General features: G+C 39.2%; 2 protein-coding genes and 1 non-coding gene across 4 annotated transcripts in view; 2 read left to right on the top strand and 1 right to left on the bottom strand.

Annotated features, from left to right (window-relative positions):
- The first annotated feature begins 3,837 nt into the window (after positions 1-3,837).
- LOC5580008 (cathepsin B-like cysteine proteinase 3) lies at positions 3,838-5,707 on the top strand. Its single transcript, XM_001653841.2, has one exon. It carries the CDS (start codon positions 3,881-3,883, stop codon positions 4,877-4,879), a length of 999 nt encoding a protein of 332 aa, XP_001653891.1. The 5' UTR covers positions 3,838-3,880; the 3' UTR covers positions 4,880-5,707.
- Positions 4,947-23,717, bottom strand: part of LOC5580009 (exportin-7) — a 54,170-nt gene continuing 35,399 nt past the window's right edge. Inside the window, exons 4-12 of one of the 2 annotated variants that reach the window (XM_021857656.1) lie at positions 20,457-20,740; positions 20,210-20,400; positions 19,937-20,148; positions 19,733-19,871; positions 19,596-19,673; positions 14,993-15,215; positions 6,935-7,054; positions 6,750-6,843; positions 4,947-5,692 (exon numbers count right to left, since the gene is read on the bottom strand). In XM_021857656.1, the coding sequence (XP_021713348.1) occupies positions 5,669-5,692; positions 6,750-6,843; positions 6,935-7,054; positions 14,993-15,215; positions 19,596-19,673; positions 19,733-19,871; positions 19,937-20,148; positions 20,210-20,400; positions 20,457-20,740 (1,365 nt within the window). In that variant the 3' untranslated portion in view covers positions 4,947-5,668. Of the gene's footprint in view, positions 5,930-6,749; positions 6,844-6,934; positions 7,055-14,992; positions 15,216-19,595; positions 19,674-19,732; positions 19,872-19,936; positions 20,149-20,209; positions 20,401-20,456; positions 20,741-23,717 lie in introns of both variants that reach the window. The other variant, XM_021857657.1, reaches the window with a different exon arrangement.
- Positions 15,514-15,585, top strand: Trnaq-cug. The gene has a single exon. It is a non-coding gene; the product is annotated as a tRNA-Gln (tRNA).

Raw genomic sequence — 23,717 nt, forward strand, 5'->3', positions numbered from 1 at the left:
CCAAGAATCACAATTTAGTACTAGTATAACATGAACTGTTTACTATGTATTATGTATCTTTAAAAAATAAGCCGCTAGAATCAATAATTTCAAGCAAAGCTAATACAATTACCTTTCCAATAATGTACTCTTCACGACTAACTCTTCTCTATACTGTTTTAAATTAAAATCATTCGATTGAATGAGGTGGCTCATACTGCCCCGTAGGGTGGCTCATAATGCCCCATATGGTTGGTGACCACGTAGAAAAACATGGTTTTCCAAAAAGTTCCTGAAATAATTTGCAAGTTGATGTTAACATTAATTATCGACGTAACATGGAAGATAACATATTATAGTACAAGTCACTTGCATTTAAACTAATTTTTTTGCTGTTTTTCTACGCATTCCATGACGTTTTCCTTAGGCGGCCCATATTGCCCCGATCACCCCTACTTAAGTTTCAAATATGTCCGCTTTTAAATTTTCTAAATGTATTCTACTGCATCTGAACAACACAACGAAGAGCTTAAGTAAACATCTAGTCCATTAAAAATTAGTTTTGAATGCTGTATATTTCTTTTTTGTTAGGTGTGCGAATATGGAATTGGGTCAATTATAGACACAATCTCAATACTTTTCCATTATTCCAAAGATTTAAGCAAATGAATACAGTTTGTCATTGCCAAACAATAGATGACATCTATAACCTTCATTATTGATAAAGTATATCGAAGTCCATGCACCATTTTAATAGATGTATACCAAGTTGATATGAAAACAGTGCCCCGTACGAAAATGAGATTGAGTCACTGTAGGCATTTTTGGGTATAAAGAAAGCATATGCCAAATTTCAGGGGATTTTTTTATTACCGTACGGGTTTGGGCCGAAGGGTCTCAGATTTTCATGACACTTTTTCCACAGGCAGGGCTCATTGATATATGAATAAAAAAAAATTGAGAAAAAATCAGGGTCGCCTATTTTTCCGGAAAACTCAGGTGGACATTTTTTGTTTTCCCTTGACACTACTTACTTTGAAAAATCATAACTCAAGAAAGAAGCATCGTAGAAACAAAGTTTTTATATGAAAATTTAAGCAAATTTTCTCAAAAATCCAAAAAAAAATATGAACTTGTAAAAGTTTTCACAAAATTTTCCACCGTTGGGAAAATTCGTAAAGAAAACGGAAAAACTATGCCCGCACTCGTGGAAAATTTTCAAAAAAATATTTTCGAGAAGGTAATTTTATAAGCTTCAATCACTGAAATTTTTGAAATGCACTTTTTTTTCGTTTTTGAGTTATGGCCAATTTTGTGAAAAATGTCCAGATGTGCCATATAAGACTTTTCCTTGAAAAATCATAACTCAAGAACGAAACATTGTAGAAACAAAGTTTTTATATGAAAATTTAAGCAAATTTTCTCAGAAATCCAAAAAAAATATGAACTGGAAAAAGTTTTCCACAAAATTTTCCACCGTTGGGGAAATTCATAAAGAAAAGCTGGAAAATCTATGCCCGAACACGCGGAAATTTTTTAATAAAATATTTTTAAGAAAGAAACTTTATAAACTTCAATTTTGGTAACTTTTAAGATGTACTTTTCTTTAGTTCCTGATCTATGGTCAATTTTGTAAAAAATGCAAAGATTTGCCATACATGCCATTTCGTTTAAAAATCATGACTTATGGAAAAGGTCCATGTGATGGTATCGGTGGCAATATTAAGCGATTGGCTAGAGATGCTAGTATTAGAAAGTCAGCGGAAATTAATAACGCCAAACAATTTCTTGACTGGGCTGTGTCGCAAAAGGTGAAAGACCAATTTAAAAAAGATTGGGAATTCATCTATGCAACTGAAAATGACTATTCAGAGGCTGAAAAATTACTTCGGGAGAGATTTTCTAACCTTGTTCCAATTCCTGGAACAAAAAATATCATTCATTTATTCCAAAAGACGAACGAAGCATTTTTGCGAGTGAATTCTCAGATGCACATGAAAACCAAGAAAATACAGCATGCTTTGTTCTTAATACTACAAAGAAACAAATATCTCCTGGTGGTAGCAACCAAAGGCAATCTTCCCGGTTGAAAAAATAGATAGTTTTAAGATAAAATGTAAGTTATGTACTGAATAATTGAATAAATAAAATTAAAGAAAAATATAAAAAGAATCTTATTTGTCCATAGAAAAGAAAGAATCCCTTGGAATGGAAAAGAAACAGTTTTTTCAGCTTTGCTTAACGGTGTAATGTTTCATGAAAAATATAATCCAATCCGACTTATACTTCATTAAAACTAATCTCATATCGTTTCTTTCAGATCTTTTAGAAAATTTGCAATTGCTTTGATAAAAAACCTTGTTTTTCTGATGCTTCGATTGAAATATGGGTTTTCAAAGAAAAGGCTAATATGGTCATTTTTAACAAAATTGACCATAACTCAGGAACAAAAAAAAGTACATCCTAAAAGTTACTAGAATTGAAGTTTATAAAGTTTCCTTCTCAAAAATATTTTAATAAAAATTTTCCGCGAGTTCGGGTATAGATTTTCCAGCTTTTGTTTATGAATTTCCCCAACGGTGGAAAATTTTTTGGAAAACTTTTTTCAGTTCATATTTTTTTTTTGATTTCTGAAAAAAATTGCTTAAATTTTCATATAAAAACTTTGTTTCTACAATGTTTCGTTCTTGAGTTATGATGTTTCAAAGAAAAGTCTTATATGGCACATCTGGACATTTTTCACAAAATTGGCCATAACTCAAAAACGAAAAAAAAGTGCATTCCAAAAATTTCAGTGATTAAAGCTTATAAAATTACCTTCTCGAAAATATTTTTTTGAAAATTTTCCACGAGTTCGGGCATAGTTTTTCCGTTTTTTTTTACGAATTTTCCCAACGGTGGAAAATTTTGTGGAAAATTTTTCCAGTTCATATTTTTTTTCGGATTTTTGAGAAAATTTGCTTAAATTTTCATATAAAAACTTTGTTTCTACGATGCTTCGTTCATGAGTTATGATTTTTCAAAGTAAGTAGTGTCAAGGGAAAACAAAAAAATTCCACCTGAGTTTTCCGGAAAAATAGGCGACCCTGAATTTTTCTCAATTTTTTTTATTCATATATCCATGAGCCCTGCCTGTGGAAAAAGTTTCATGAAAATCTGAGACCCTTCGGCCCAATGTGTACGATAATAAAAAAAATCCCCTTCAGCCAAATCAAAAAATTCAAAAGTAAACCGACATTCGAATTCAAATAGAACCGCTCCAAGGATGAATTTTCTAGGAATCCCTAATAGTATTCAAGGAATAATCCTTGGTAGAATTTCTGGAGGCATCTTTAAAGTAAATTCATGCAGAAAAAACTTCTGGAGTTCCTGGATTGTGGAGTTCTTGAACAAATCCCTGAAATCACCAGTGAAATTCCTGGATTTCCCTCTGATGGAATTTTTTGAGCAAATCCCTGGTGGAATACCAAACTCACAACTTTAATTGCGATTAGATTGCATACCTCCCAGGCGAAATGCATTTCAATTTCTCTCATGCCTTCGACTATCAACAGTGCTGCGCAAAATGGTATGATTGACTGTGGTTCAATGTGATCGCCGATGATCATATTTGTAGTAACAACAACATGATCATTGATTAGTCTTCTCCTTTCCAGTCCGCTCGCGAAATTGTCGATTCACCTCCCATCATGAGAAAGAAACCTGCTAATAAGACTCGCAGTGCCTCGGTCTCCTTATCGCTTCCAAGAGTGCACTGCACTGCCGGATCGCACATATGCTGATCTTCGCAACTATCTATGATCTCTTATCGCATCGGTCACCATTCATTCAATCGATCCGATGTGATCGAACCTGAGCGCACAAACAACCGTTTCAGTTTTGCTACGGATACGGACGTGAAATGGTCAACGTTAAATTACTGGTGTTCGCTATCGGCGTCGTCGTCATTGCCCGGTCGGAACGGCTTGGGGACGACCCGTTCAATGATGGATTCCTGGCGCAGGTGCAACGTCACGCCAAAACCTGGACCCCGGACGCGACCTTCCGCGACGGGATTCGGTTTGAAAACTTCCAGAACATGAAGGGCATTTTCGAGAGCAAAATCGGCTTCCGGTTGCCAACGAAGAGACACGACGTGGCCTACAACATGGATATTCCGGAGTTCTTCGATGCGAGGGAGAAGTGGCCGTACTGCAAGTCGATTTCTACCATTAAGAACCAGGGGCTGTGTGGGGCGTGCTGGGCAGTGGCAGCGGTCAGCGTGATGTCCGATCGGTTGTGTATCCACTCGGAGGGAAAGTTCGATGTGGAACTGGCTGCGGAGGACCTGATGGGATGCTGTAAGGATTGTGGCAATGGATGTAACGGAGGATTTTTGGACGGGACTTCGTTCCAGTACTGGGTGGATGTGGGATTGGTGAGCGGTGCGGCGTACAACAGCACGGACGGATGCAAGCCGTATCCGTTTAAGCCATGTTTGTATCCGTTTGTGGGATGCCATCCGGAGAAGACACCTTCGTGTACTCATCATTGCACTGAAGGGTATGACGGAACGTACCGAAGGGATAAATACTACGGATCGGCGGCATACAAACTTCCGAACGATGAGCGGATGATCCAGCTGGAGATTATGACCAATGGACCGGTTGAGTCTGGATTTTCGGTGTATCAGGATTTGTATCTGTACAAAACCGGAGTGTACCAACACGTGGTGGGACGAGAGGTAGGAAAGCATGCGGTCAGGTTGATTGGATGGGGTAAGGAACGAGGCGTACCATACTGGTTGATAGCCAATTCGTACGGCGAAGATTGGGGTGAGCATGGCTACTTCAAGTTCCTCCGTGGTTCGAACCATTTGGGAATCGAGTCAGTAGTGATCGCCGGACTTCCCAAGGTGTAAAGGCCAGATTTCGGCATGCAATCAATTGGCGAAAGTTCGTAAAAAATCTAATATCGGCTTTGTTTTATTTTCACCTTCCGTTTTGCTTCCGACGTCTCTGCTTCTTTTTTCATAAATGGATTCCTGCTTTGTTTCCACTGAACGCGCGATTTAGCAACAGCAATTTCTTAAAAACTACATTCTTCCCTTTCATTTGCCCGCTCTCATTGTTTACTACTTATTTTTCCTAACGCCCACACAAAAGTATCCAATTTGCAATACAAATACCTCTCTACAACACTATTGGTTCGATTCACAAAATTGTTTCGCAATATATGTACTGTCCTACAACTGCCAGGAGGAACAGCGAATCGGCATGAAATTCAGCAACTCTAAATCGCGTGTTCCCTCCTAATAGCAGAGATTTTTACATTAAATATTGTGTTACTTTGCTTGCGTGTGTCTTACGTTCTATTTTACGGACTGTTTCCTTCATTTGTTTCCTTATTAAACTTCATTTGTATAAACTTTGTTTTCTGATTTTTTGTAACAACGATTTTCCCTTCAAAAGAAAAGAAATCCCTAATGCTGACTGTTAGCTTCTAAACCCATCCACAGTACTTTCGCTTATTTGTTTTAATTGTTTGCTTTATTCTCTCGGTTCACAAATGCGCGCAGCTTATTTAGATATAAATAGTAAAATTACCGGAGCAAAAAGCTCCATCGTCCACGCCATTCATTCCACATCCCATCAGCTCTTGGGGTACGACAACATTCTCTCAATTTCGCAATAATCTAATCGGTTTTTGTTTAGGAAAAGAATTTACCTAGCAGCTAGAAACAAAAGAAGAAAAAAAATGACACAATGTTTGCGGTTGTAAACTAACATATTTCAGCGCGAAGTATTTCGCGGAGAAATTGCAAGGGAACATAAAATTTCTCAGTGGTATAACATAGAAATAAACGACAACGAGTACGAGTGAATTGTGTGATAGTTATAGTAGTATGTACTAGAATGTAGCCGTAGTAGTGACATTTCACGTCTCGAAAAAGGGGTTTTACTTAGTCAAGCTGTTGAGGAAGAAAAAAGAAAAAAAAAGATAATGAAGAGCTCATTAAAAATGAGGATTAGTTAAATTGTTACTCGCGATGAAAATGAGTCAGGCAACTTGATGGGATGGAGAAATTGTCTCTTTAAAAATTTAGGAATGCAACTCAATAAAACCGAGCGAGCTGAGTATGTATTTGTGAGATCGAATATTGTTAGCATTTCAGGATAAATTGACAGCAGTCTTGGTTCGAATCCCATCGTGGATTTTATTTTCTATTTCTTTCCAAATAGATACCAAAATTCATTGCGCCAATCTTCATCAATAGTAAACAATGGGCTGTCGAAGAGACACTAAATGAAAGTAGAATTCGCCTTTCACGTTTCGAATGTAAAAACAAACCACAGGGAGAGATAGACTTTGAAATAAAATAAAACTAACAAAGAAAATTTTGCGCTGCATCGGAAACGCGAGTCATTGAAGGTTACTGGAAAAAAACGATCAATCTTACAAACCTAATCTTAGTTAGAGAATATAAAAACCATCCATCGCACAACCTTATCTGCATTCATTCCCAATTAATACACATAGTTCTACACTCACACAACCACAAACGGAAGGACAGCTTGCAACGGACACGACGGAACACACTGTTCTCCCTCACACTATCCACGAGAACAAACAATTCACTTTTAGAAACTAGATGTGTGTGTGTATGCGTGCGTATGACGTATGCTATATGGACTGATCACACGCTTGTATGAGTTTGTAGCGCGTGTTGATTGGATCTCCGGGTGAGTGTGAGTGTGAGTGAGAGTGACTTAAAATTACTAGGAAACTACCATTTCGTTTAGCGACGAGCTGTTCGCCAGGCTGATGGCCGACTTGAGGGAATCGTTCAGGTCCCGACGGAACGCGGACAGGTTTTGCGTGAATCTGTTCGGACGAGAAAAAAAAAACGAATGCAATCAACATTATGAAGTATAACTTCATATGGAATGGTGACGAATATAAATGGGACACTCACCGATCCCGATTCCGGATGTGAAGATTCCGCTCGATGCCGTCCATAAGGGCGTCGAAGAGAACTGCCATCGACTGTTGCTTCTCGATAGGCTGCGAGTGCACGATGTTTTCCCGGAGTTGCCTGTTGAGAATCAATGATACAAATAAGTAAAATATTTCATCAAACAGTTAGTTGATAATTTTATTCATAATATGCACAAATTATTTTCTGAAACATATTTAAACAGCAGAAAACCAGAATCTTTTTTTTTTTACGCTGTTATAAGGAACGAATCTGAAATCTACCCTGAGAAGGTAACTCAAGGAGTAAGAGGATGCCACATCATTGGCGACCCACTAAAACCAGCCCATGTACATGAGCAATTCCCACTGAATGTCTTGGACAGAAACTGCAGTTCTGGAAGTTCACTTCCCCATGATTTCTTTTATACCAATCTGACACATTTGGTATTAGCCGATGGGTCCATCATCCTTTAGTAGAGTTATCCCATTCCTGCTGCCACCCTCTAAGCTTTGTCTCTTTACACGCGTTGTGGGTTCCTCTGAACATCTTCCTTGATGATGAGCCCGATGGGCGTCATCCCGGCTCACGGCCTCTTTAGAAACCTTTCTTTATGCACTTGCTACTCTTAAGCACATGGATCATATACGTGCCTTCCACCCGCTTTAGGTTTCGGTCCATTCTAAGCGCTTTTGACCAAATTAGTCCTCCATACCATAGTATAGATAGCGCCACGCCTGCCATGAGCTATAGCCGCTATAGCCGTAGATGCCCTTTTACAGGCATATTCAACGTGGCTAACGAAGCAGAGCTTGTCATCGATCATTACCCCAAGATGCCTTAGGGATCGCTTGGAATCTATGGTGCAATCACCTACCGAGATAAGCGCCCGTTGCTCGGACTTGCGCTTGTTGACCACCACCACCTCAGTATTCTGACGGGCCAGTCCTAGCTTCATGGACTTCATCCATTCCTCAACTATGAAGATAGAGTGCACTGCTGTCAACTCGACTTCCTCCATCGATTCACCATAGACCACTAGAGTGATGTCGTCGGCAAAATGGTCAAAAATGCCACATTACGGATTTGTGTCGTTTTCTCCTAATGAGATCCACATTTCAATGTCATTCGAAGTCTTAACAGTAACTTAACAGTAACTTCACAATATTTGTTAGGTAACATCATAAAAGCATTTCCCAAATTTGAGGTTTTTTTATGGATTTAAATCTTTTAGAAAAGATGGTTGAAAAATGGAGGTGCTTTCCCCGCCTTTGGTCGTAGCACCAATTTTAGTCGCTTCCATACATCCGGGAAGATTGCTTCACCAAAGCTCTTCGCCACTTCTTCTCCTTCATCTACCGCATACGGCGCTTGGGGCCAGGGATGCCAAGCCAATTTTTCAAAAATCTGGAAGATTTTGAAAATGTGTCTGGAAAAGTCTGGATAGTTTATCTCGTATATGGAGAACCTTACAAATTATTTACAAAACCATACGAAATCGTTTCAAGTTCTATCTGGATCTTCCAGATATTTGTAAAATTGGGCCTCAAAAATCTGGAATATTCCAGACAAATCAGGAAGGTTGGCAACGCTGCTTGGGGCCATGGGCTTGTGGGATGATGTGGGAAGAGTACATTGATTATCGATCACAGCAACATGGGCGACTTCTCTTGGGACGCTATGGCACCTTTGGTCTTAGCCATTACCACTCTGTAAGCGTCACCCCATGGACTCGAATTGGCACTCTCGCATAGACTATCGAAGCACGCCCGTTTTCGACTCTTGATTTCCTTTTTGAGAGCTAACTTTGCCTCTCTGAATGCTGCACCGCGTTCTTTTTTTGTGCTTCTGTGCCTGCGCGTTGCATTCTTCGTCTAGCCCGAATTTCGGCTCTTTAAAGCTTTAAGGTGAAACAGTTTAGAATCATCCTCTAAGATTGCACTTAAACTTCAAAGGCACAAATCTCGCGTTGAAAGCATCCAACAACAGTGCACTTTTTATTTTGGCTTTGTGCACTAGCAGAAAGCTTAAAATAAGAAGATCAGAAACGTTTGGCAACTATTTTTCCAGTTTAGTGCCTATGAAAATGAGAGTAGGGGCACAAGTCGGCCATTGTGGCGGCCATCATTGGATTCTGGGATGTTTCACCTTGAACGCTATTGAGACTCAAAAAAACGAGCTAGTTAGCAAAAATTATTGTTTAGGGTAGAAGCATCGATTTTGGCCATACGCCAGTCGTACACGGGAAAAAAAATCTGTGGTTAAAATTACTATTTTAGCCCATTCTTGAAATTACCATGGAATTTCAGACCAATTTACTATGTTTACGGTACATCCCACCACATTACTGGTACATTTGACAGATATAATTTACAACAATCAGATTTCGACTACAGACATGGTAAAATCAAGCTCATTTCTGGTCTGCTGAAAATTGCCGATGCGAGCGCTTAAGTTTACCCCCTAAAATGGTAGTTTTTACCGCACGATTCGGCTCGCGGAGCACTTTTTGAAAAAAAAGTGATCTTCATCACCACTTTTTTGGCATTCGGGTTTTACAAGCCTAAATCGACCCTATATTTCCTACGAAAATAGTGAAGTAAGATAACGTCGTTCAATGTTTCAATAATTTTAATTTTAATTTAAACTTTCAATTGTAATCTAAGATTTTTTTTCAATTGAGCGCTCTTATTTTTATTTCAGATTTCAAATGTAACAATTAGGCATCAAATTTTGTATCATGATGTCAAAATTTTGTTTATTACCGAAATTACGTGTACCTCCGATTTCTTTCGACGAAGATAAGTATCCGACAGAACTTTCACACCCTGAAAGTTTCAAAACTCACACACAATGTTTCAGTTTTTATCGTTATCGGTTTGAAGATATTAATTGATGATTTGACTTGCGTCCGAAATAAGTATCATAAAAAGTCCACTCATTTTGTTTACGTAAAATTATTCATGTTGCGGAATCAAAGGCACGAAGAAATCATACAGAATCATTTGTTTTATACGATTTTGGACTTCATACTTCACTGAGGCCTTAAGTGTACGTAATATGAATCGAAACGTTTTTTTTTTATTTTCAGGAGTACCTGCCAACACTTTGCGGAGAACCAAGTGCTCCGAAGCGCACGATCTGAATACCGCTGCTATAGAGGATTATATTCCGGTTAACACAGTCAATCAGCATGAATCTGTTTGGTGGCGTTTACATGATAGAGCTACATTAATTTACTCGTCCAAATTAGTTCAAAACACAGAACAAATAATTGATTTTCCTTATAATTTCAACTCCCATACATCTGATCTGACCAAGGTACTTTGTCACTCTCATAAGATTTCAATATGATTGGTCAATTTAGGTACCGAAGCTTTTTCTGGTGGCCTGTATTGACCAACGAGATTTTCAAATCGAAAAAATAGTTTTAGCTCAGTTCCGATATTTTTCATACATAATATGGATTGAAAACTTGCCTTTGACATGTTTGTAGTATAAATAGGGCTTTCCATATATTTTTGAAGACAACCACAAAAAACCGGTGTTTCTACCCTACGCAAATCTAAAAAAAAATCGTGTTTTATTGAAAAAACGATTTTTTTTCTGGTAGGATAATGAATGTTCCATTGATTTGAAAACTAAATCTATTGCTTTTAAATTGTTAAGTGGTTCCATAAATCATTTTTTTACATATCGTAAAGCTGAAGCATAATTCATAAGTAGGGTGTCCATTCAAAATCAGTTTTTAAATTCCGGATTTTTTCCCGGATGCCTAAAAGTTTGAAACCGGATGACATCAGGGCCCTTGTGACTAATGTCCCAGATACTTGTATAGAGAGTTGTGATACTTGTTTAGACCTTCAAAATATTTGTTTTCAAACTACGGATTTCGAAGCAGCATCTTCAAATGCATAATATTTTAGTTTTCACTTTTAAAATACTTTATGCAGGTTGATAATATCAGACATCATCGCATTGGTCAATATGTAGATTTTCCAGTATATAGATTGTTAAAAAATGGAAAATATTAACAAGTTCCTGAAATATTGACTAAAAAAATGTTAAGTGCAGTTCCATAAACATTGTAACAAATAGAGTTGAGGATAATGTAAACCTATACCTCTTAGAAGGGTTTAACGAATTCTCCAGCTGCTTCATGTTGGACGACTAATATCAAGTATCGAGTATATCAATCAACATTTGCAACTCTCCATTTTTTCATACAAACTGGTCAAATTTGAAGGACCATAAATTATTTATGATGTTTTTTTAATAAGTCGTCTGTGTTTGTAAACAGTTTTAGGCAAACAGATATATAGTTTATTGAAAAATCTAATAGGCAAAGTAAAGATTTTTGGCAAACTTTACAAAACTGAAAATTTGTTGAAGTTAAACTTGTACCAGGTCTAGATTTTTTAGAAACCATCAATTAACTTTTAACCAAAATTATTAAATTAATTAACCAAAAAAAAAACATTTGCATATTCAGAAAAAAAAAACCCTTAAAGAAAATGTTTGACACACTAAAAATAACCTATCAATAATTACAGTACTTTCATTCGAAATGATGAAAGATGCCGTTCATAAATTAAAAATCATAGGCAGCATCCACAAATTACGTAACGCTCGAAAGGAGAGGGGGTAACCCCGAGCGTTACGACCCATAAAAAATTAAAATTTCCATCAAAAAGCGTTACGGAGGGGGGGGGGAGTTGTTCAAAAAATTTCAAATTTAGCGTTACGTAATAAATGGACGCTGCCATAGGTGACATTTGAATACAATATGAAAAAAAAACTGACCTTTCTTCAAAACGGAAAAGTTTGACAGGATTTATGCCTGGTTTCTGAGTCATGGCAAAACTTTAAAATTATATCATGCCAAAAAAATGTTAATGGCTTGCTTGCTCAAAAAATGACGTAAATCCAAACAAGCATCTTAGCAGGAATCAATCAACGATTTTTCGAAAAATGTCGTCAAATACTTAACAAAAATCTGCCCCCATGCCATGTCTAAACCAGCAGATTAGGCAAATGGAATGTACCTCGGATTTTTTTTTCCGCTAGAATTCAGTAATTGGGTTATATTTGTATAATCGGAAGGTTTTAAAATATTCCCCATCGGTGAAATTTTGATTTTTTTCCACTTTTTTGCTAATTTTTCATATACATACTGTGAAAATCAATGAAAATCACGTTTTCCTACACATTTTAGCCCATACAACCATCTGATTATGAAATTATAGACCAAATACTGATATCTAGCGGGAAAAAATCCGAGGTACATTCGATCTTTATAATCTGCTGGTTTTGACATAGCGTGCCCCCTAAGAGACATCGCCATTTATTAATCCATCAATGATCTCGCCATCAATACATACAGGATTCTCATAAGCAATTCATTATGAAAAACAGTAAGAATTTGATAAATCTACAGAAAACCATAAGGAATCTCGTCAGGGACCTCATAAGGACAGTAGATAATTTAAGCTAGTAATCCAAACAAGGCATCACCAAAAATCAGTATTAGCGCCTCTAGGAATCCACCAATCAGGAATCCCTCATGAAACCCAGGAAAGTCTAGGATTTCAGTAAGAAACCACTCAGATCTCCTAAGAAATTTTCCAAGAAAGAACAATTCAGTTTTTTACCAACGGCTAGGATTTTTTTTAAAATTTAATGAAAAATAAAATCTTTTAGAGAATTTTCCAAAAATCTCTTATGGAAACCGCTAATTATTCGTCTTGATTTCCGTTAGGATTCTTGCAGAAATATTATCAAGAATTTGCCAAGCACCTCAATGGAAATTTATCATGCATCCTACTAAGAACCTTGCCAGAAATCTTTAAGTAACTTTTTACAATTTTTTCAAGGATCTGAGTATATTCTATAAGATTTCCTATGAATCTGCTCAATATCTTCAGCCAGAAATTCACAAAAGATCTAACAAGAAACCGGTTAAAATTGTAAGCAAATTTTTCCGAGATACCTCCTGAAAACCAATGATTCTTTTACAGGATTTTGCTAGAAAAACTAACTCTATCAACTCACAAAAAGTCATAATGTCAATTATGATATACATTGTGAATTGTTAGGCAGTCATGTCCCTCTAACAATATTTCCTAGTTTCGCCCATAGTGCTTTTCCAGCTGTGTTCTATAATTTCCCGGGTATTTCCCATATTTTCCCGGTCATTTGGAATTCCTGGGTTTTTCCCGCTTTTCCCGGATGGATGGACACCCTGTATAAGACTAATTAAGTTTTATCTACCTTGTAGACTGTTGCCTGAAATCTAAGAATGTATGATCCCATCTACTGTTTAGAATATTCGGCAAAAATGGATACATGAGTTGCTTCAAAAATTTGTCCGGATTTCGTCCCACGTTCCATTGATTTTTAAAATATTTAACAAAATTATTTTCCAGAGCTTTGCTGTCCATTTTCATCAGCCAAGTTCAATTTGAAAAATACTGCTCCATGTATTAACATTCATCCAGCCAACATATGCATGCTGAAAAACACACTAAAACATGCATAACTTTTTTGTTTCTTGATGGATTTTGTTGAAATTTATAAAAGTTCCCGAAAAACTCTAATTTAAGGTCTGAAAGTTATGGAAATATGGGCCAGGCGGTTCTGGAGTTATTCCGGATTGTCTTGGGGTACCGAAGTTGGCCACGAAGGACATTTTTGTGAATTTCAATTCAATTCCAACGAACAAACATAGTAATAATCCCCAGAAACAGGTGACAGAAATTCAATCAACTTAAAAGTTCAACGGTTCAACATAAAACAAATATTTATTTATTTCTGTTTGTGTTTGAAAAGCTAACCCAGGCCTAATTTTCATTATCCTTAGATCACAAAAAAATGACTTTAGTGATTATTTTCCTGAAAAAAACGACTTTAGTGACTTTGTATTGGAAATAGTGTGACTTTCAAGTGACCAGGTCGAAAAAAGTGACCGTCACTAAAAAGTGACTTGCTACCAGCCCTGGCATTCTATTCCGGTATCTATTATGTTTTTTGAATGAAATCTCATGTTTTGTTTGCTACTTGTGCTTATTGATTTTTTTTAATTTTTATTTGCAGATATGAAGATAGATTCTTTTTTGGACAATTTGTGCCTCTTTGAGAAAGATTTCGAAAGGTAAACACTCAAAAAGGGTTTTCCCTCTTTCAATTATTTGTTGAAATAAATAAATGAATAATTGTGGGGTCATGGCACGGTAGAATACCAGTAGCGCAACTAAAAGAGCATCTCTAACAAACTGATGAACGATGATTGCCTACTATTAAAAGGCGACTTAATAGGTGTACCTAATTGGAAACGCTCACGCTAATAAATTCAAATAAATAAATATTTTTCGTACTGCTTGCTTCAAGCGCAAAAAATACAACAATAGCTTTCCCTTTCTTCCACATCGCATTTTGTATGCATAGTTATAATTCGTTTGTGAATTGTATAAATTTGGAAAGCGATCCGTTTCAAATCGCTACGTAATTTCCACTCGTAGCCTTACTTGTGTAACAAATTATAAAACTAAAATATAAACTAAAATACCCGACCAGCACAGCCTATTTAAGCATCTTTGCCGGGCAAATTCCAGCAAACACAATTTGACCAGTGCACATTTCAATTTCCACTTCTGAAAAGTTTCAAACATCAACCGGCAATGTTCGCAAGAGTCTTCCCACTTTTGGTTATCACCATGTGTCTGATGGTGGTGGTAAACGAAGCTTTACCAACGTCATCAACTTCACCAGCGACAAAGGAGGACAATCCCTCTCCCATGGAAGTACAACTTAGTAAAGCCTTGAGCCATGTGACATACATCGATCGCCAGATGGATAAACTCAAACATACGATGAAGCATCTTGTGAAATCACTTTACTGCTCTGATGGGCACGGATGTCCAATTTCAACGGAAAAACACACCAGTCCCCTCGGTATGTAACATAATTAGGACGTTACTCGAAATATAGCCCTCTTCCGGTTTGACCCTTTGCACCTTCTTGAGAATGGAGCTTTTAAATCAATCTCAATATCACACTCACCGGAAGTAGTCCTCGTACAGCAGTATCAGCACCAGCAGCGGCCTCGACATTGACCACTGGTTCTTGCAGTCGTCGTACATGACGATGTTCAACAGGGTGGACAGCAGGTTCTGGAGAATTTCCGGGTGCAGTTCCATCACCTTGAGGAAAACGTTGTTCTCCGGCAGGACGCTTTGCCGCAGTTTCTTGTTCGGGAATGTCGTTACCAGTAGCATGTGTTTTTCTGTGAATGAAAGAGGGGAGAACGCAATGAATGCATGAATGAAATTTTGCTCGCTTGCTTTGAATGAAAAACATTGAAAAAGGGAATGCTAAAAATAACCTCATCGCACTGCCCTCCGCGCGATGATTTTGTGCTTTGTGTGTGTAGTTTACCAACGGGAGCGAATCAAAACAAAACGGTATACAAGTATATGAGAGAGAGAGAAATAAGAGAGGAAATCAACGGCGCACCGTTTCTGCGCCGATATGTGTTCAACTTTGTCGCTTTTGTGTGTGCTTGAGAGTGCACCTCCCCAACGGGTTCCATGGTGTAATGGTTAGCACTTTGGACTCTGAATCCAACGATCCGAGTTCAAATCTCGGTGGAACCTGAGTTGAATTTTTTTTTCGTATTTTTTCGCTTCACGGTCAAACTTATGTTTACCTATTGATTGTGTTTGCATCTTATGCAGGAAGGGTGCAGAACCACTTGAGCACTTCCATGATTCACTTTGACATGGGGGTTTTTTCTCGGCCGAATTGTATGAAACTTCGCATTAAGAAGTGCTTTAGTACTACGCATATTGTGACCGAATATGAGCATTGTAGTTTCCAAAAAAAACCCACTGCCGAAGTGAATCAAAAGTTCCAAGAATAGGATTCGGCTCCCTACTTCCTGGTGTCACAGACAAATCTGTCTGATTCACGTTTGAAAACATATACCAGGGTGGCCACCAAATATCCATTTTGAAATTCCCGCTTTTTTCCCGGTATAATTTTCTAAATTTTCCCGGTTTTTAATTGAGGGGCCCAAACGCAAAAGGGTGACCCTTTAGCCGGTTTTTTTAATTGAATATACTGAAAAAATACTGTTTTTTTACATTCAATAGGGAAAACTATAGTATTCGTGGAAGATTGGCTTGTTTTTTGGCTCCCGTAAAATTAGTATGGAACAAAAAAACTTTGTCGATTTTATCAAAACTGAGTTTCTGTCACTTACAACCTTTTGCTTCTAATCACCCCCAATTGTGCCAATAGGACGGTTTCTATTCTTGGTACTTTTGATTCATTTTGACATGGGTTTATTTAAAAAGCTACCAAGCTTATATTTATCAACTGTCAGCTGTCCCGGCAAACGTTATATTGAGGCTTTGACAAAAATCCCGAAGTTTACGTTCCCTTTTTTTCAACTTTCTCGGAGGATTTTCAAAAACATTATTCCACGTTCTCAAGCCAACTCGTGACATACAAACATCATTCCATTTTAGTTTGTATAGATATGCCTCTTTTGTACATCTTATTACCACCCTATTTGAAAGTATTTCAATTCCTAATCTTTCGATTTTTTTTCTTCATAAAAATGAAGTGTCCACTTAAGTAAATAAGTTTTAGGTAAGGATGAAACAAAGCTGCACATGTTGAAAAATGTGTCTTACCTTATTTATTTAATTTTTAGCCGATTATAGATAACGATTGATACATTAGAAGCTCTTATAAATAAAGCATTGTTGTCAAAAATATTCAGAATGTTTGATCTATTATTCAGTAACTAAAAATAAATATGAATCCAATATGTTTGAGAGCTTAAAACTTTTGCAAGAAATTTTAAAACATTGATTCAAAACTTCGCGTCAAATAAGCTAGGTAAAAAAGGTAGGTAATGATATTAAAAGAAAAAATGATAAAATATTACGAAACCAACTAATTTGGAACCAGGGATGGGAAATGTACTGTAGCAAACATTTACCACCTCAACATTTACATTTTTCTACACGACCATCAAAATCCAAAGCAAACCATGACCGTTCAAAACAAAAAAAATGTCACGGCTCTTCAAAACTGTAATCTTCTTCTTCGCAACGTTTTTTCAAACCCGAATGCGAAATGACTCGAGCACAGTGGTAACACGATTTTTCCGGTTTTGGGGGTTTTGCATTATTGCTCGATAAAGGCAGCATGAAATTGAACTTGTCTATATGTATCGCAACGGAATGATTGTGCTCTTGCTGTTAGCGCTAATAAATTTCAATTAGTTGAAAACACAAGCGAAATATTAGCGATTGAATGATTTAACATTTTTTTCAATCATTCACCTCGAGATGGCTGCCCGAAAACGGTCATAGTGGAGAGACAAAAACAGTCAAACAGTGTGTGAACCGTTGGCTGCGCAACACCTGATGGTATTGATGCTGCTGCTTTGTGTTTTGGTTGACTGGCAGAATCGATGAACTGTTGCAAATTGTGATCACAGTTCCCGAGCCTGTTTGGAACATTTCTAAGAAGTTTAGTGTAACAAAGTAAACTTTTTCTACAAGTAGTTAAATCATTAATGTTTAAATGTAATTTGTACAAGGTTACAGGGGCTTGATGGAAATATCATCAACCATATAAACTTTCTACAACTTATTTTTGGTGGTTTGTAGATTTAGGGCTTGAAAAATTATTTTCCCGGTGACCATCTATTATTCCCGGTTTATCCCGTCTTTTTCCCGATGGATTCAAATTCCCGTCTTTTTCCCGCTTTTCCCGTTTTTCCCGGTTCGGTGGCCACCCTGATATACACTTCACGTTTCTTATTTCCATTCAAAGGAAGCTAATTCCCTTGTTCTTTCACTTACAACCGACTTCTACTGATAATGCGCCTCAGTATTTCACAGCTAACGTTATTATCAGCCGTCAGCAAGGATCCAAGGTAGAAGAACACGTCGACCACCTGAAACGTGTCTCCATCTATCGTAACACTGCTGCCTAGGCGAGCCATGTCGCGCTCGGCTCCATCTACCAACAAAGCACATTATCTTGGACGCATTCATCGCCAATCCAACTTTTGCTGCCTATCGTTTCAGGTTGGTGCACAGATTTGCCACCCTTTCAATGGTTACATGCTTGCCCTGATTCGCTACTCATCCCATAGTAACGCACATGCGCTAGTGTCTATGCACAAAAAATCGCTAAAAGGTAACGCGAAAAATATTTGTATGGCGAAATGTATCTAACGAACTATTTCTCAAAATTGGGAACTTTTTTCGAAAAAATATTTGGTACCGGTTGTACGTAATGATAATGACTATCCCGCCTACCAAATATTTTTTCGATTAATGCTTTCATTTACGAGAAATTTGAAGTTAGACGCCTTTCACCATACAAAATAAAACAAGACAATTTTTGCTGATCAACTGTAGACAAGAGCAAAGCAGGTAATCCATTGTTTGTCCGACAATGTCCATATCATCCGCGAAGCAATCAAAGTGACTGGATCTCGTGAAAATCGAACCCAGGCTATTAAGCCCGGCTCTCCGCATAACACCTTCTAGCGCGATATTGAACAACATGCACGAAATTCCATTGTCGTAGTCCCCGGTGGGATTCAAATGAACTGGTATGTTCGCCTTATTAGTATCGAGAGCTTCCCGAGAAAGCTGTTCTTGTACATGGTTTTTCATAGCTCTATGCGGTCGATACTGTCGTATCCCGCCTTGAAGTTGATGAAAAGGTGATGCGTTGGGACCTGGTATTCACGATATTTTTGGGGAATTTGGAGAGCTGGTTCGTTGTCCATCGGCCGTCAACGAAGCCGGTTTGTTACCTTCCCACGAACTCCTTTACTACAGGTGACAGACGACAGACAATGACCTGGGATAACACTTTGAAGGTCGCATTTCAGATGGTGATCGCACGGAAGTTATCACAATCAAATTTGTCGCGTTTTTGGAAGATGAGGATTGTTACCCCTTTCTTGCACTCCTCCGGTAGCTATTTTGTTTCCCAGATTGTGCCTAGCAGCCAGTGCAGACAAATAGCTAACCTCTCTATGCCCATCTTTATGAGTTCAGCTTCAATGCCATTCTTACCAGCAGCTTTATTGTTCTTATGCTGGTGAATGGCATCATTAACCACTCTCAAAGTAGGGACTGGTTGGTTTTCATCGTCCCCAGTAGGACTGACGAAGGCATTTCCTCCGTTGTCTCAACCTTCATTGCATGCGCTCTCAGCACCATTCAGGTGTTCGTCGAAGTGTTGCTTCCATTTTTCGATCACCTCACGTTCGTACGTCAAGGTGCTCCCATCCTTGTCCCTGCACATCTCAACTCGCGGCACGAAGCTATTGCTATTGCTTGAGACTGGAAAAGCGGTTCCATCACCACCCGCACTGCATTCTTCTCCTCCAAAATCTGCCTACATTTGTCGTCGAACCAATCGATTCGTTGACTCCGTCCCACGTACCCGATGTTGCTCTCAGGTGAATCGTTGATGGCTGCTTTCACTGTATTCCAGCAGTCCTCGAGTCCTTCATCCAGCTCACCCTCTTCCAGTAATGCAGCACCTCGACTGCGCGAATGCAATTGCGACATCCCGTTGCCCTGAACAATGAACACCAAAACCCAAACAAAATACGACTTACCTTTCAGTTGCAACTGTTTGAAAATGTACGTCACGATGTAGTCTAACGTTGTACAGCAACCAGAACCCACCAGGACATCTAAAAAACGAGAATAATTTCAAGTAAGACCATGCCTTTGGGTACTTAAAATTTTTCACCTAAAGCGTTGAGACCCTTCGATATGCTCTCCAGGATGTAGAGAAATACGGGTGGTTCCAAGGTGGACAGGTAGGTGATGTGATCCTGAGCTAAACACTCAATCAGTATGTAGTATGCTTGAGATAGTTTCGGATAAACCTGTCGGGAAAACAATCGCAACAATTATGCTGCCTTACAGTTAAAATCTACCGCCCAATTCTTACCAGTATATCATCGTGGGAGATCGACAGTATCAGCTTGGCCGTCATGTTCAACACATTGTCCAACGCATCGTCGCCGTACAGTTTAAACACTCCGAAGTTGACGTAGTTTCCGCTGAGGATGGCCTTCAACATCTGAAAGCACACGGCATAGCCCTTCAACTTCATCGGGTAGATCTGCTCCTTCGGTACATCCAGAGATAGGATTCGCTCGCCTAATGCAACAACAATACCTTCCATTACTCCATCAATCAAATTTAATTACTCCGAACTTACCGTAACAACAAATCAGTTTGGAAGTTTCCCTAAACAGCAAAATTCCATTGGGACTAGAAACATCAAACTGCAACCGCTGTGACCGGTTGTACACCAGCTCGGCAAACAGCTTCAACACCGGCGTCGTTACCGCCGGATCATGTGCCCACAGCTCCACAGCCCGAATCAGAATCGGCGAATAGTCCGGATATCTGCAAGACAACAAATTTTGAGGCAAATCTGATCTAGATCTAATGATTTTACTCACATCCAATCGAACAGCATCATGTAGGGATTCTTAGAGTTGAAAGCATGCGTCAGTCCTCGCAGATCACGTGACAGTCCGATCAGCTCCTTGCGGGCTTCCTCGCTGGGAAAACTCATAATGACCATATTTTCGATCGTGTTCGTCAGCGGCATCATGAAGGTGTTGAAGCGTTCGACGTCCTCCGAGAGGTCCACCATGAGCAACCGGCCGAGGCAGGTGTAGAACATGCTGCGACAACGGGACGCACTGACCGCACCGGTCCCCAAGAACGAAAAGTGCTCCCGCTGGAAAGGAAAAGAATTTTGCTCAAATTGAAAACTATTCATAGAAATAAAATATTAAAATGATCATCCATATCAAGTCAGTTGAAAACCTATCGTCAAAATTGTGTACTTTTTTGTTATAAACTTTTGAACAATGAAAAAGTTGACACACAAACTGATTAACGCCTATCCTAATAGGACAGTATGAGATCCAATAACGACAGGCTGGAAATTTTTGCACGAGAACATTACAAATCTGGATGAAACAAATATCTTTTTCTTATTACGAGAATCAGATCTTTGTACATTTACGAGAAATTTGAAGTTAGATGCCTCACCCCATACAAAATAAAACGAGAAAACTTCTGCTGATCAACTGTGGACAAAAGTAAAGCAGCCTGTTCCGGCAGTAAAAGTCCGCCTCACACGTGACCTCTAATTAATTACCGGGCCTAGTAATGAATGGATAGAGGGGTTGAAATAAAACCTAACTGCATACGGAGCCGTGGCTGCCCTTCTTCAGTCACAAGCCTGAGACTAAATATGGGTTTAGTTCAAATATTTATCTATATGGTTTCGCATTATCTATTTTACACAGTGTATTCTGCGCTTCTTCGTGTTTAGCGACTTTCAATATGATTTCGTCCTTTCGTGAGTAGTAGACGAGAAGCGGTCGAGTACACACGCTTTTGTGGTTTGCTCCGTTCGGTCAATTACAATAAAGTAGATTGCCAGTGGTCAAGGTCACTAGTGCTATCGCTTATACAATACACGGATTTGAACAAAGGATGGATCGAGTGCAGAAGAAAAACACAATTGGATTTGAATTCGGAAAGAATGGAGCTATGCCCTCGGTGAAGGATGCCATAACTTTTGTGGCAAAGGATTTGAAAATCAAGGAGACAGATGTTCATACGGTATACCGAGATCCAACGGAAAACACGTTTTATGTTAAGTTCATTGACGAAGAAGTGCTGAAAGAAATGACGCAACGTTTGCGTGCAACGGAAACATTCAAATATGGTGATGGCACAACGGCTCAAGTCCACGTGGTACCAGCTGATGGGTTCTTCCGTTATGTGAGAGTTTTCAACCTCCCGCCGGAGGTCGGTGATACGGAGATCGCGAATGTAATGGCAAAATTTGGTTCAGTGCGGCAGGTGGTGCGTGAAAAACTGCCTGCAGATCTTGGGTTCAATGCGTACAGTGGAACACGTGGGGTACATATGGAGGTTAAGTCGGAAATTCCGTCAGCATTGTACATTGGACACTTTAAGTGTCGTATTTTTTATGAAGGACTACGCAATCGATGCTTCGTCTGCAAAGAGGAAGGGCACGTCAAGGCTGACTGCCCAAAGCGTTCCTCAGTGCAGCACAGAATTGGAAACCAGCAAAAGGACAACGTGACCGCTCACGAAACTTCGTTTGCAGATGTCATTAAGGGTATCACACCGGTACCTACGGATTCGGGTAACCAAAAAGAGAACCAGGTGGATGAAATGCCGGCTTTGGATAAGCAAATGGAACTAGGTGAATCTTCAGGAGGTTCGACAAGCATCATCCAGCGAATGAAAGAGATGGATATATCGCCGCTTCGAACGCTCGAATTTGCAAGTGGAGGTCTCAGCACTCAGACCAGACAAGGTAGAACCATGCAGAAGAGACGAGGTAACGATAGTGATAAGGAGTCGCCTTATTGGAGGGGTAAATTAGCAGAGAGAACAGTAAAACACGTCTTTACAGATCGAGGCAAAACACTTGAATGAGCTTTATTCATTTCCTCCTTTCCATTCCCTTTTGAGCTTCATTCAGTCAGCTCCTTTTACACTCGATTGGCGCGCGATGCTGAATGACGCAGGGCTGCCATCACTCCTCCTCATCGCGCAGAGATCGCAATCCAATCCTCTCGCGTATGTCCTCCAATTTTACCCTGTTCAGCGGTTTCGTAAAAATGTCCGCCAACATATCCGCCGATGGGCAATAAGTTACATTTACGTTGTCGTTTTCAGCCAAATCCTTCACGAAGTGATATTTGGTGTCCACGTGCTTCGAACGCTTCAGTCCTGCATTCTGCTCCAACATCTTGATGCAACTTTGGTTGTCTTCGAAGATCTGTACTGGTTCCTGTACAGGCTCCCCGAAGTCCTTCAATAGTTTTTTCAGCCAAAGCAGCTCCCGACAACTTTCAGCTAACGAAATGTACTCCGCTTCCGTCGATGAAAGTGCCACACACGATTGCTTTCTGGCACACCATGAAATCGGGCCACCACCCAGTTGAAACAGGTAGCCCGAATTCGATTTTCGGTCCTTCACATTTCCGGCCCAGTCTGAGTCCGCGTATCCTCGAAGTTCTTGTCTGTTTACAGCCAATTCCAACTTCAAATCACTCGTAGACTTCAGGTAGCGCAGAACCCGTTTTGCTTCCGTCCAATCCGCATTCGTTGGCTTGCTTACCTGCCTTCCAAGAATGGATGTACTAATAGCGATGTCTGGCCGGGTATTTACTGATAGATACAGCAAACCACCGACGAGGCTCTGAAACTTCTCATTGTTCGGTAGACTCTCCAGCTCCTCCTTTTGCTGTAGGTATCCGACGTCCATAGGAATCCGTGATCCCTTAACATCCGCAAGTCCGAACTGTGCAACCAACTTGTCGATATAAGCCTTTTGGTCCAAGCAGTAGGCGTTGTTCTTCCGCGTCACTCTTATTCCCAAAAAATGTTTCACTTCACCAAGTGTTGTAATCTGGAACTCGCTAGCTAAAGCCTTCACAACTCCTTCGTAGTCTTCATCACGTGATGTAGCGATTAGCATATCATCCACATACACCAGGATATACACTGTGCCGCCGCTCGTCTTCCGCACATATAAGCACGGGTCAGCATCCGCCTGCCGGAATCCCAGTCGCTTCATAACATCATTCAGCTTTTGGTTCCAAACCCTGGCTGATTGCTTCAAACCATATAGGCTCTTACGCAAACGACACACCTGTCCTTTT

This window comes from Aedes aegypti, chromosome 1 (genome assembly GCF_002204515.2).
Source record: "Aedes aegypti strain LVP_AGWG chromosome 1, AaegL5.0 Primary Assembly, whole genome shotgun sequence".
Taxonomy (NCBI): domain Eukaryota; kingdom Metazoa; phylum Arthropoda; class Insecta; order Diptera; family Culicidae; genus Aedes; species Aedes aegypti.